Consider the following 13,191-nt stretch of genomic DNA (forward strand, 5'->3'; position numbering starts at 1 on the left):
TACAGCACCAGGCATGTAGGAGGATTTCCACTTCTGAGCCATGGAAGCAGAAATTGACTTTTCCTTTCCAGCTTTAGCTAATGTTCAGAAAGGGAATCTAGCACCTGCCTTCCACAAAATTCAGGAGTGCTCAAGCTCAGTTTGGGCAGCTGTTACTTCATTTCTCCCAAATCAAATATACTGATCCACTGTAACTTGCTGTAGAAAAAGTAGGATAAAATTGAGCAAGAAATGCTTCCCAGTGGTTATTAGGACTGGAATTGCTATTTTCAACAGCCATTGACTTTAGTTTTATTTGTTTAAAAGGAAGACAGTGATGTTGCATTGGCAAATTCCCCATAGAAACAAAGAGTGGAACAAAAGAATAATAAAAGCACCTCAGCTTTTCCTCATTTATGTAGGACAGTCTTATAATATGCATCCAGATATCCTCTAGTCACACAAGATGAAAATTCTGCCACTTGACTGCAGTTCTGTAACTATATGGGAACCAGTCCTGTCTGTGTTCTGTGCACATCCAAAATTCTTGCTGAATGACTCGCCCTGGGAGCGAGTTACCACTGACCCAGGGCTAGCGCAGAAGGAGGGTGGAGGTGTGAGGGGGGGAGCCCAGGGCTGGGGCGGCAGGGGGTGTGGGTGGAGAGTGGGGGAAACCAGGGCTGAGGAGGAAGGGGGTGTGTGGGTGGGAGGGAAGTGGGGAGCCCAGGGCTGGGGCAGCAGGGGGGTGCGGCGGGGAGCCAAGGGCTGGGGTGGGGGACAGCCAAGTTTTTTGGCTTGGGGCGGCAAAAACCCTAGAGCCGGCCCTGGTGACCAGCAGCTCCTGACAAACACTCAGCACCTTTAATGCCTTGAAGTCAGTGGAAGTAAAGCAAGTAGTCAGCACTACTCAGGATTTGGCCCTGACTTGAGAAACTCCTGATTTAACTCAATTTATCATTCTTTGCTGGTTTATATATAGCTATTTGTTTAAAATGTGGTTTATAGTAAACTGCTTCATCTCTTAGCACCGGGTGTTACAAAACACGGGCTGTGTGGTGTTACAAAAGGACACATTTTTTTAAATGAAAAAGAAAACCCACATGTGTTTTGCCACATGTATGTATAGCTTCTATTCTGGGTCTTAGAAAGCAGCTGCTCTACCCCATGTTATGCTCTGCAGAAATAAGCCCATTTGTTTTGTGTCTTTCACTTCTCAGGTGCTCCTTATTGGACCCATTTAGAAAGGATGGCGATGAAGCTGCTAGCTGTGCCGGCAGAAAGTACTGTTCGCTTCCGTTGCCCTGCAGCAGGCAACCCCACCCCATCCATATACTGGCTGAAAAATGGCAAAGAATTCAAGGGAGAACATCGAATTGGGGGCATCAAAGTAAGCCATTGTGGGTCTAATCTTGCCTATGCTGTGTTCATTCATCTCTGGATCTATTCTTGATGGCTCGATCGGAGCCAGCGTTCACTGAGCCATCCTGATAGGGGCAAGCAAGCATGAGATCCCTGGCTTTACATAGTAAATATTTCCATGACCATTAGGGCTTGTGACATTTTTCTGCTCAGGATGTTTTTTCTATGATATGTACAAATTGCATTTCCCTTAGTACTGCCCATAATCCTGGCAACTTTATCATAAGCGAGAGAGAAGGATATCAGTGTATATCATCATAAACCACAGTGACTGTGCCAGAATGGGGGTATTTTTGATAACCATACTAATTGTTCAAATAACTGTTAAAATTAGCTGCTGCCCGTTCTGGTGGAATGCCAACTCTGAGCATTTGCTCATGTTGCCTGTTTCTTTTAAAAGTAACCTTAAAAAAAATAGATCAGGTGTATTGCTGTGCTCGCTGCAATAACTAGATGCAACAAGGTACAAAGAGACAGGTTTTTATCCAAGTTACAAAAATGTAAACCCAGAGTGATACCACTGAAATCAGGGAAGTGACTCCTGACTTACACCCATGTAACAGAGATCAGCATCTGATCTAAGCTCTTAAACAGACCTCTCTCTGTCATCATTCAGACATGTAACACGAGCCTGGCAGAAATTCTGAGACTCGGTTCAGTAACATTCTTGTGGTGAAATGCTGGAAGCCCCTTTGCCCTGGGTAATACCAAAGAGGGACTGGTTGGCAGTGTGATTTTGATGTCTACAAACAGAGCCCACAGACACCGAAAACCAGTAAATGAATGCCTAACCAGGCGACTTATCTGACCACAATTTCTGTGCCACCTTTAATTGTACATCAAAATAAGGCAGTAACTTAGCAGGAAAATCAGTTGCTCTTGATTTTTCCCCCTCTTGTACTATGCAGATGCCTTCCTGTTTACCATTTTGGGGACCAGAATAGTTGGTGGGATGGTTATAAACACAGCAGAGTCACAAGAAAGAAAAATCTCTCTCTTTCCAGACTGTTTCCTCCTCCTTCACTCAGGCTCCTCCTGGAAGAGCTGAATATGTTTGTTTCACTTAAACCTTTGAAGCTTCCTAATCAGCACATTGTGGTTTGTTGACAAGGTTGAGGGTACACAGGCAGTTCTAGATCTTTGGAGAAGTTAAGGCGAGAGGAGAATCAGGGAGGTAACTCCTCTCTGCAACTGACCTGATAATAGATAACATTTCCAAGTCACCCAGTGCAGCACAACCATTTTGTACTAATTACATGCTGTGCGGATCATCATAAACTGCTTTCAGGCTTGCATGTGCATTTATACAAAAATGTGTGACGATAGCTGTGCTAAATTATGCTCGCAGAATTAAACCTAAAGGTAAAAGTAATTCCACTTCCCACTTTCCTGTGGTGTGAATCTACCTTTGAGTTCAGATAGAAACGTTTCATCCTCTGCATCACAGTCACATCTCTTGCACCATAGCACTTTATTTTCTCTAGAGGCACCTTCCAGTAATAAGTAAATGTTTAAAAAGCTATCGGAGGCAGTGTGGGGCCTGTTAAACCAATAGGAGTGTAATCCCTCTGTCTGTCTAGAAGAAGATCTCTCTCTCTCTCTCTCTCTAGATACAGAAACATCGCTTTGTTTCTCTCTTTCTTGCCCCCTACCCTCGTAGAGCTTAGATAGAGAGACATGCCAGTTTATCAGGTGAGGATCTGCGCTAGAAAGAAAGTAAAAAATAAATCAGTTCAGTGTATCATTTATTGAAGATTAAACTCTTCAGGTACGATGGAGCTATAACAGGATTTAGGCCCGGTAAAAGTGAATGGCCAGATCAACAGCTGGTGGAGCTTGGACAGTTTACACCAGCTGAGGATCAAGCCCAGTGGAATAACCTGCAAAGACCAGAATCACAAATTAACATTTCCTCTTTCTCTTTTTCTCCAGAGTTCAGAATAGTTTAGACTTTGCTCTTTGGAAATCCGTGGCCAGCAGAAGAAAGCTGGAACTTGCAACATGCAAGTTTTGGATATTTTTTTTTAATATCCCATCCTAACCTCTAATTTTTACCTCTGGTAAATGGCATTTAGATTCCACCTAATGTGCATCAAAACTCAAAATGGGGGAAGAGAAGACTTCCAAACGTGGCTGAAATAAATTATATACAGTTCATTCTTAAATGGCAGAGGAGTGAAATTCATATGACTTATCACATTAAATTTCCCAAAGAGAATTAATATTATAGAATCCTTGCTGGAATCTATAATATTGTAAGCCTGTGTGTGTTAAATGACCCTAGAAAGGAATGGGGGGCTGGAAGGGAGAGATTGAGGATTATCCCTTCCCCAGAACATTGCACCGGCTTGCGTACCAGTCTAGAAAACATGGTCTTAGTTTCTAAGTGTGTCTGCAAATGTTTGTCTCTCAAGGAGCCAAGAATGACAACCAGGGCCACCGAGAGTGGGTTCGGGCCCCAGTCAAAAAAAAATGTCAGGCCCCCCAGCAAGGGTGGACTGGCTAAACAGAGCCTGTCATAGGTCTCACCCCCACTTGGAGCTGTTGGGTTCCAATGTGGGGACCTGCACTGGTTTCCCTCTAAACTAAAATTCTAGTTTAGATCTAGTAAAAGCTGCCACCACTCAATCAGGAAATGTGGATTGAGACACAGTCCTTCCCCAAAATCCTAGGGGATTCCAAGAGCCCCAAATCCATGGAGTTCTTACACCCAGGAGAAATAAACCATTCCCCCCTGCTTCCTCCCCCCTCCCTTTTCCTAGGAGAGACACCGGGATTTAACTACAGAGGGATACCTCCCCCTCCTCTTTCCCTGAGAATCCACCCAAAGAAAGATCAACCAAGTCCTTAATAGAAAAGAATTTATTAAAGAATAAAAAGAAAAGTCACTGTCTCTGTAACCAAATTGGAACAATATACAGGGTCTAAACTTATCAATCTCTGGAGAGAATTCCCCCTCCTTTCTTTCTCAGTAAAAGCAATCACAGTACAGACTTAAAGAAATTCTATGGCAAACCACAGAATTGCAAATACAGAAATAAAAGTATAAGAATACTAGTTCCTTGCTAATACTCACTAGCTTGAATAGAAGAATTTGTTGCAGAAACCTGGGAGGACTTGATTAAGATGTCTGGACTCTCTTAATACCCAAGAGAGACTCTCCAAGAAAACAAAGAACAGGGAAAAAACTTCCCTCCACACGGATTTGAAAATAATCTTGTCCTTCATTGGTCCTCTGGTCAGGTGTCCACAGGTACTGCTTGTTAACCCTTTACAGGTAGACAAAAACCTTAACCCTTAACTAACTGTTTATGACAGAGCCGATGAAGCTGGGGAAGCCAGGGTCCCATTCTAGACTGCCGGGCCCCGGTAATTTGTACTGGCTTCCCCCCTACCCTCTCATCAGCCCTGGTGACAACACCAAATAAACCAGAGGGATTTCCAGTGTCTCACTGATTTGATTAAAGTCTGCAAGGAGTTACTTCATGTTTCTAATGGTTTATCAAGTACACTGACTGCCCAAAATTGGGAAACATCCTTCTTGTGATCCCTTGGGTCTGGACTCAGCTTTCGACTAAAACTTTTCCTTAGTTGTTTTTAAAAAACCTTTCCAGACACCTTCTGTGTCACAGGAACAGAGCTCTGACCCACAGTTTGAATCTGTATTCAGATCCCACTTCCCCAGAGCTCACGTCCCATACAATGAGGTGATGGACACTTTATATCTAGAATAGGCAAGACACGTGGTTGGATGTTTGGAGTGTTTGGATCTAGGTTTATGACACATGCTTCATATCTGGAGCCAAGCTTTACCAGAGTTCAGATCCTAGATACTACCATGATGGGTGCTTTACAAATGCCTCGGAGAGAAGGATAAAGACGGGTGTGAAGATGCAAGGCTATGATATAAGCCACTATAGAGACAGATCAGTAACAGGTTTAGATCGAGACACCCCTCTCCCCACCCCAAGTTCTGGCATCAAATCTGGTCCAGTTTCATCTGTAAATTACATGACAGAATGCCCAGTGAAATCTCCAGGAAGAGCATCAGAATTGAACCCATAATCGTCAGCAGCCAAAACCTTTCTTCAGTCAAAACCTTTCTGTCTTTCTATTACGTATACATTTAAATGCAGTGACATGCTTTGTTGTCAACACTTAGAAACAAGGTTAGGAATGCAGGCCAGTCAACACTGTTACTTGAGCAGATGCCGAGATACAAAAGGTGGGGGGAAAGTATAGTTTTATGGCAAGAGCGTGACACCCTCCATTAAAACCAAGCCATATTTGCTTCATAGCCCTTATACCCAATGTCCAGTGCAGTAACGCTGCCTTTGGCAGGTTAATTGTGCTCTGATCCCTTTAAAACAAGGCATGGGGATCCAGATAACCACTAGTGAAAGATGGTTACAGTGGCTCCGTTTGAATTCACCTGCTGTAGCTAAAAGTGCTAACAATTGATTAACCACTCATTTTCTGCATCAGCCCTTGGTTTTCTATAGTGTGCAGAACTGGCATCACAGTTGATTCTGTGTACCAAGAATCCTCTCCAAAACACGTTGTTAAAATACTGTTGACAGCTGTATGGGGGCAGTTGGCTTCTAACTGATGTCCAGAGGCTTGGGAAGGTTAACTAACTCTGCTCACAGGGATTATGCATACCGAGCTCACGTGTGTGTGTGTGCACGCGCACATGCGCGCATGAATCACTTTGAGGCAAGGACGCAAACATTCATTTTCAGCCCTGCAACTGATGGGCCCCTGTAACCTTGGCCAAGTCACTTAAAGTGGACACCATTGGTCTGAAATCCAATCAGTTAAAGAAAAGACAGGGTGTTCATGTACTATACTCAAGCCAGTGTCAGACACCCTGACAGTTTTGTGCTTTACACTCGTGATTTTCCTATGGTTTTTAATGTTTGTCTCTCACCTGTTACCCACTGGAAGACATACCCATTGAGAAAGGTAAACAGATAACTATATAAAGGAACTAGTGAGGCTGACTGTACATAAAGTGCTGCCTAATACCCAGAGTAAACAAACTGTAAAAAATAGATTTTTTTTCTCATTGGTTTCTTTCAGTTCTAGTGATCGGCAGATAGGTATTACTGGTAACACAAGTAGGTTAAAGATTTGCCAAAAAAAACCAAACCCAAAGGTGTGGTTCTTTAAGCTGATGGAGTCCATTTAACTTCTCTGGCCTTCAGTTGACTGGAGTATGTGATGCTATCTTATTTAATGTCTTTGAAGCACTTTCAGTTCCTCACATGAAAGGCACAAGATAGAAGTGCAGCTAGCAATTATTTGTTTTACCTTAGCTCCTATGAGCTCTTGCTGTAGACCCTGCCCTCATTGTGCTAGGTGCTGTACAAATGTAGAACAAAAAGATGGTCCATGTCCCAATGGGCTTACAGCCCATTATTTATATTATGGGAGCGTCTACAGCCCTCGGCAGGATCAGAGCCTGTTATACAGCCCACTGTACAGTTGATTCATTGGGCTTGATTCTCACATAAAGACCACTTTACACCAGGCAGGCAGCGTAAATTGTCCTTAAAGTGCTCATAACTTACATTTACAGACGTGCTGCAGCCCCAGCACGCTGGCAGAGTGGGGATGGGGGGAAGAGGCCTGGGAATAAACAAGAATGAGGCCCATGGTGTTTTGCCATTTGTTCATTGATTATAATGGTCCAATGAAATATTAGCTGGTGATGTCTTATGGTTGGCTGATCTGTTTTTTCCTCCCTCTAGTTACGGCATCAGCAGTGGAGCCTAGTGATGGAGAGCGTGGTTCCGTCAGACCGAGGGAACTACACGTGCATTGTAGAGAACAAATATGGCAGCATTAGGCACACTTACCAGCTAGATGTAGTAGGTAAGATTTCTCTACTTCCTCTTCACTTCTGATACACAGTCGTCATCAAGATGGCTTATGTGCAATGATGATTTTGGGCTTAATCATATAGTCCGTCCCCTGAAGTGAATGATGCGGGTCCATAACCACAAACCCAGCTGGTCCTCCTTCTCAGCAAGCGTTCAAGGAGTGAATGCACTATCCTGGACATAATGCTTCCTGTTCAGGACTGAGGCACGCTGATTGGGGCAGTGTCTGGGAAGCCTACGCTGCAGCTCCCCAGGTGTACCCTTTCTGTGCGTAAGCAAAGAGCTGTGTTCTCAGGGGTTGCTCATCCAGCGCCTTTCATGAGCCCTAGCCCAAGCGCCTGTGCAGACATTGGTAGTGGCGCTGAAAGCCACAGACAGGCATGTTCAGTGGCGAGAGGTGTTAAAAACGGGTTCCCCATTTTCACTTCAGAAAGGTTCCGCCACCGGCCTATTCTCCAGGCTGGACTGCCTGCCAACCAGACTGTGGTGGTAGGGAGTGATGTCGAATTCCACTGCAAGGTGTACAGTGATGCCCAGCCTCACATCCAGTGGCTGAAACACGTGGAAGTCAACGGCAGTAAATATGGATCCAAGGGGGCATATGTCACGGTGCTAAAGGTTGGTAGACTAATTATAAAGTGAGAGGCAAGTCAGCCAGTCTAGCTCCCTGATAATGTAGGAATGTTCCCTAAAGGACGCTTTCTAATGGTGATCCAGAATTACATTATAGCATCAAGAGCTGTATTGGTGTTGAAATTGACATTAAAACCAATGTGTCCCTCCGTAAATATTTCTCTGTATTAAGTCACCGTTTATCTGGTCAGCACTTTACCCTTTTTTCCCCCACACTCGCCCTACTAGCCAACAGTCAGTCCTGTTGTGGGGGCAATTTTTCCTTTTGATGCTGTTGCTTGCATGCTTCATTAGTGGGACAGCGTAAGAGCCTGGCGAAGGGAACCTTTTGCTTTTACGCCAGGTTGCATATGGGAATGAATAAATAAATGTGGAAGATGGGCCACTGAGAACAAAGAAACAAAAAAATCTTCATCTGCTTTTGAAATTTGCCTGTAAATCTGTGTGGTGTCCTCAAACGTGCTGGGAATGTGGCTTATCCTCTGTTTTTCCTCTTTCTATATATGTGTATGTTTCCCCCTTGTAGACGTCAGGTGTTAACACAGCGGCTGAGGAGCTAGAAATTCTGTACTTGCGAAATGTTACTTTTGAGGATGCAGGGGAATATATTTGTCTCGCTGGGAATTCTATGGGGTTTTCACATCATTCTGCTTGGCTGACGGTTCTACCAGGTATTTCCTTCTGCGCTGTGCCCTTTCTTTCCTCTTGATGATGTTTCAGTGTTCAATTTAGAAATGCCACAGTTCTGCAAACTCTGCATTACATGGAGCAGTGAGTTTTGATCTTTAGTCGACTTCTCTGCAGAAAGAACTCTCCTCTTCAGTTTGCCGTGTAGATCTCTAATCGAAACTGCAGTTGCATGTTAAATATGGACATGCTTCATGTGTCATCTGAGGCTCACAAAGCACTTTAGAGATAATAATGAATTGAACAGCTCAAGATCCCTTTGATTTAGACATGTAGTATTATTTCTACTTTAAAATAATTTCTCAGCCTGCTCATCTATAAATGGAAGGTCACAGTGAGAGTCCCTTGTAGAGATGGAGGTACAGAATCCAGGAGTCCTGGCTCCCAGGCACTGCTGGGCTGATTTTCAGAAGTACTAATACTCTGAGCACCAACTGAAGGCAATGGGAGCTGTGTAGGCTCTGAAAATGGAGGCTGAAATGACCCTATCTTCTACTCATTTCATGTGCAAGAGTTACATTGACATAGAACAAGTTCAGAACATGCAATGGAGAGATCTGCACTGCTGCTAAGAGAGAGAGACTGCACTGTCCCAAACCCTGAAAGCTGGCCTTGTGTTAAAATGGATGAACTCGTGTGTGGGCAAGACCGCATGGGAAAGGTTCAAGCAGCATTTCCCCTGAAGCTGATGGGGGTTCTGCCCAAGAACAATTGCAGAAGCAGACCCAAATTCAACCTTTTCTTTTTATGTAATACTCATGTTAATAGTCCATTGAATGGGCAGCAGATACATTATATTCTCTTAAATTCCCTGGGTATAAAACACATTTTGATCCTCCCTACCACCACCACTGGTAGCCCTTGCAAACAGACGTGCCCCAGAACATTTTTCTGAACCAGAAACTTTGGCATTTCTAAACCCTGACATTAAATGAATACGGGATTTTTTCATATTAATTGCCTTTGTTAGGGGTCAGAGTGTCTCCTCAAAGACGCGCCTTGAGGCCAGTGGGATCTGCCAGTTCTTCTCTCTAAAATGGCTGGTGTCTGATTCTGTTTCCGCTTCTGCCATCCCCTTGATTAAAAAAACATTTCCGTTGGTTTAAGTTCGGAGGTTTACGTTATTATAAGAATCTGCCCAGATCGTATCCTCAAATTGTTGCATTGGTTTTAAAATGTATGAACTCGCAACACATTTTTTAAAAAAAAAGCCCAGCTAAAGTGAAACTTGATAGTGAACTCAGATGCAAGGAATCCCCAGGTATAGCAAACTGGAACGTGGGGTCCAGACTGCACCAACCATTAGGGAGCTGCAGATTGTAGTCATCTGCAGTGACCCTTCCACTTTCAGCAAAGGGAGAAAGGGCCTTGATCAGAGACTTCGGAGCCGTGAACCTTGGTGCCGTGATCAAACGTAGCAGTACCATCCCAACGGTATTTCATGGCATCTATACTCCCGGCCCTTTGTGAGGTCCCTCAACTGCTTCTGACTTCACTGGGGGTTAGCAGAGCTCTGCACCTGCCAGGGTTGGGCCCTGTGCAAATGTTCTCTGCTCATCTGGTAAGCTGGCTCACAGCCATGTAGCTTGCTGCACAGTCTGTACGTGTATGTATAGACAATAGCCATGCCCTGATTATAGGTGGAACCCCCGTTTTTCGCATTGCTATGTTCCTTCATGGACATAGTCACTGAGAGCCTGATCCAAAGTCCAATAAAGTCAGTAGAAAGACTCATTGAAATCAATAGGCTTTGGGATGGAGCTTGAGTGGTTCCATATCCCCTTTGCCCACGAAGGATTAGTGTTCCCCCATGAGTTTTCTTCATTACTGTGCCCACGAGTGCAGCTGTACAACTGCTTTCAAGTCACGTGCACCCAGCTTACCCAGCTCAGCATTTAGCCCAGAGTGAAGTGACTGTGTGAAAGGAAGCAGAGTAATTTCACTATAAGGAGTTCCACTGCTGATTAAAGAATCATGGGACATCCTCTTTTTGTTAGTATGTTTTTGGTTTTGCCTTGACCCCTTGTAAATTCAGAAGTGCCTGGACTGAAGGGAGCAGGTGGGGAATCATTCTTGATTTGCGCTTTGCTTGATGGGGGTTGCAGGATTGAGCTCTGAGTGCATGATGCTAATTATGTTCTAGCCATCAAAATGATTGCACTCATGCTTGTTCAAGGGGCCTACGGGAAGTTCCGACTTTCTAGAATCCTGGGGTGGGATTTTCGCTCAAATTATTGGGATCATCTGTCCTTCCTTTACTTGTCCGAACAAAATATTTACATTATGAATTATAATATAATTAAGCCAAGTTTCCCATTTATCCTCACCCAAGTATCGTGTTTTTAACCTCACCATACTTTGGAGACAGGCGTGATTCAGGTGGGATAAACTGAAATCTTAGCTTGAGTTGCCATGTTAATCCCTTGTCTGGGGCACATCTGTTGCCAGCATTGGAGTCAAAACTGATGAGTGAAATAGAGGAAGGGCCCGATCCTGCATTGTTTGCAAAAGCCAAACACCTGTTGTAGGCATTCAGAGTAGTGGATTTGGGAGGACTCTTGGGTCAAGTCCAGCGGGGTTACGCATAGACAAGGATGTGTCCAACCTAGGCCTGATCCAATTCCCACTGAAGTCAATGGGAAGATTCCCACTGGTGACAGTGAGCTTTCGCTCAGGCCCTACCTGAATTTCTCACACCACATGTATATATGTTGGCTGCTGTCGCCTGTCCTCACTCCTCACTTCCGTCTCTTGTTACTCTACAGAGGTAGTGGAGGCGGATGATTCTGGCTCCATTTTTGCTGTCATCCTCCGCTGTGCGGTTGGCTTCGTTTTCTTCTTCTTGGTGGTTGTCATCGTGATTGTCTGTAGGGTGAAAATGACCAACAAAAACGCCATGAACACCCCCACTGTACAGGTAACAGAAAGTAGATACAAGATTCCTATCCCCCCCTATAGCCCCAACCTACCTTTACATTTCCTTTCTAGGTTAGGAACGTGACCCTATGTTTTTACTCAGGCAACAATCCCATTAACATCAGCAGGCCCTTTGCCTGAATGAGGGTCAGGCCCCATGTCTCAGTTTGTTTCACTTATTTATCTATTTTTTCAGTGAAAACGTAGTGTGTGGCAGTTAACTCTCTTTTTAGTTTGCAATTATTGTTTGTCAGAGGCCAGCAATTCCACAGAGCCCTGGGCTTACCTAGGACTAGTAAAACAGACCCTTAAACCAGCCCTGCTGGCCACACGTAACAACACCCCAGGGAAAATGGACCTTCCAGAGAATAGCCTACAGTCCTGTGCCCGTAGCCAGCATGAAGAGGAGGAGTGGGAGAAGAAGTGTATTCCTGGTCCTGTTCCCACTGAAGTCACTCGCAAAACTTCCACTGATTTCTGTGGGTCCAGAATTGGGCCTTCTTTCCGCAAGGGACAATGATGGCACTCTGTACAATAAAAATCCCATCCAGTTGTGCATCAGGGACTGGCACTGCAGAGCAGTAAGCATAGGAATTAAAAAGGACTGCAAACCCTGCTGGTTCAGCCTCTCTGGCTGTAAACCACCTATTGGCTTTTACAAGACTAGGAATGGAAAGCTGGGACTGACTCCATGGACGCAAACACACTCCATGCATATAGGCCAGAACTTTAGCTGCTCTAAACTGATGTCGCTGGTGTAAATCAATAGAGTACTGTCTTCAGTGAGGCTGCTCTGGTTTACACTGGCTGAGGATCTGGCTCTGCATGCCTAGATAAATACACTCCCATAATATGAGACTGATATTTTTAATTTCCAGGTTACAATTGATTGTGAGTCTTCAATAATCAAAGATTAGTTCAAAGTGATTTTCTTGGCTGGTTCCTTTTCAAGCACTGCTGCATGTATCTGACACAGAGGCAGTTGGCAATAACATTTTATTTGCTCTATTGAAGCCGGTGTCATTGGAGTCAAACCCTTCCATGAATTCCAGTACCATGGTGGTCAATCTCACCTACCTCTCATCCAGCGATGGGCTGAAGCTAGCAGATATCTCAGAGCTCGAGCTGCCTGCTGATCCCAAGTGGGAATTAACGAGATCTCGGTCAGTTAAACGTGTCGTTCTTCTGTCTTCATTCCAGTCCTCAGCCCGGTCACACATTAATTCATTTGTTTGTGTCTGTCACTTCAGCCTGACTCTGGGGAAACCTCTGGGTGAAGGTTGTTTTGGTCAAGTGGTGATGGCAGAAGCGACTGGGATCGATAAGGACAAACCAGACAAGGCCATCACTGTAGCTGTCAAGATGTTAAAAGGTACAGAGAACAGCACCATGAAGGAATGGCAGGAGTTGGGGCTGTTAGGCATTTGCCTTTGGCATTTATCTTGGTTTGGGGTTCATTTTTTATTTAAAAAATATGACTACATAAGAAGAGCAAACCTAAGGCCAAATTCTCCCTTTGGCTTCCATAACTGATGCTTGTTTCCACAGATTTCTGTTAGGGTGGGTCACAGGAACTGCTGAGTGTTATCTTAAGGGTAGCTAAGTGAATACAGCATTGGACTTAGCTACAGGATACCTGGGTTCAGTTCCTAGCTCAACCACAAATTTCTTC

General features: G+C 44.3%; 1 protein-coding gene across 1 annotated transcript in view; it reads left to right on the forward strand.

Annotated features, from left to right (window-relative positions):
- Window positions 1–13,191, forward strand: part of LOC123354954 (fibroblast growth factor receptor 3-like) — a 44,135-nt gene that overhangs the window by 17,863 nt on the left and 13,081 nt on the right. Inside the window, exons 3-9 of the mRNA XM_044997370.1 lie at window positions 1,197–1,366; window positions 7,152–7,275; window positions 7,714–7,901; window positions 8,443–8,587; window positions 11,369–11,520; window positions 12,534–12,682; window positions 12,770–12,891. Of these exons, the coding sequence (XP_044853305.1) occupies window positions 1,226–1,366; window positions 7,152–7,275; window positions 7,714–7,901; window positions 8,443–8,587; window positions 11,369–11,520; window positions 12,534–12,682; window positions 12,770–12,891 (1,021 nt within the window). The 5' untranslated portion in view covers window positions 1,197–1,225. The remainder of the gene's footprint in view (window positions 1–1,196; window positions 1,367–7,151; window positions 7,276–7,713; window positions 7,902–8,442; window positions 8,588–11,368; window positions 11,521–12,533; window positions 12,683–12,769; window positions 12,892–13,191) is intronic.

The sequence above is a fragment of the Mauremys mutica genome, chromosome 22 (assembly GCF_020497125.1).
Source record: "Mauremys mutica isolate MM-2020 ecotype Southern chromosome 22, ASM2049712v1, whole genome shotgun sequence".
Taxonomy (NCBI): domain Eukaryota; kingdom Metazoa; phylum Chordata; order Testudines; family Geoemydidae; genus Mauremys; species Mauremys mutica.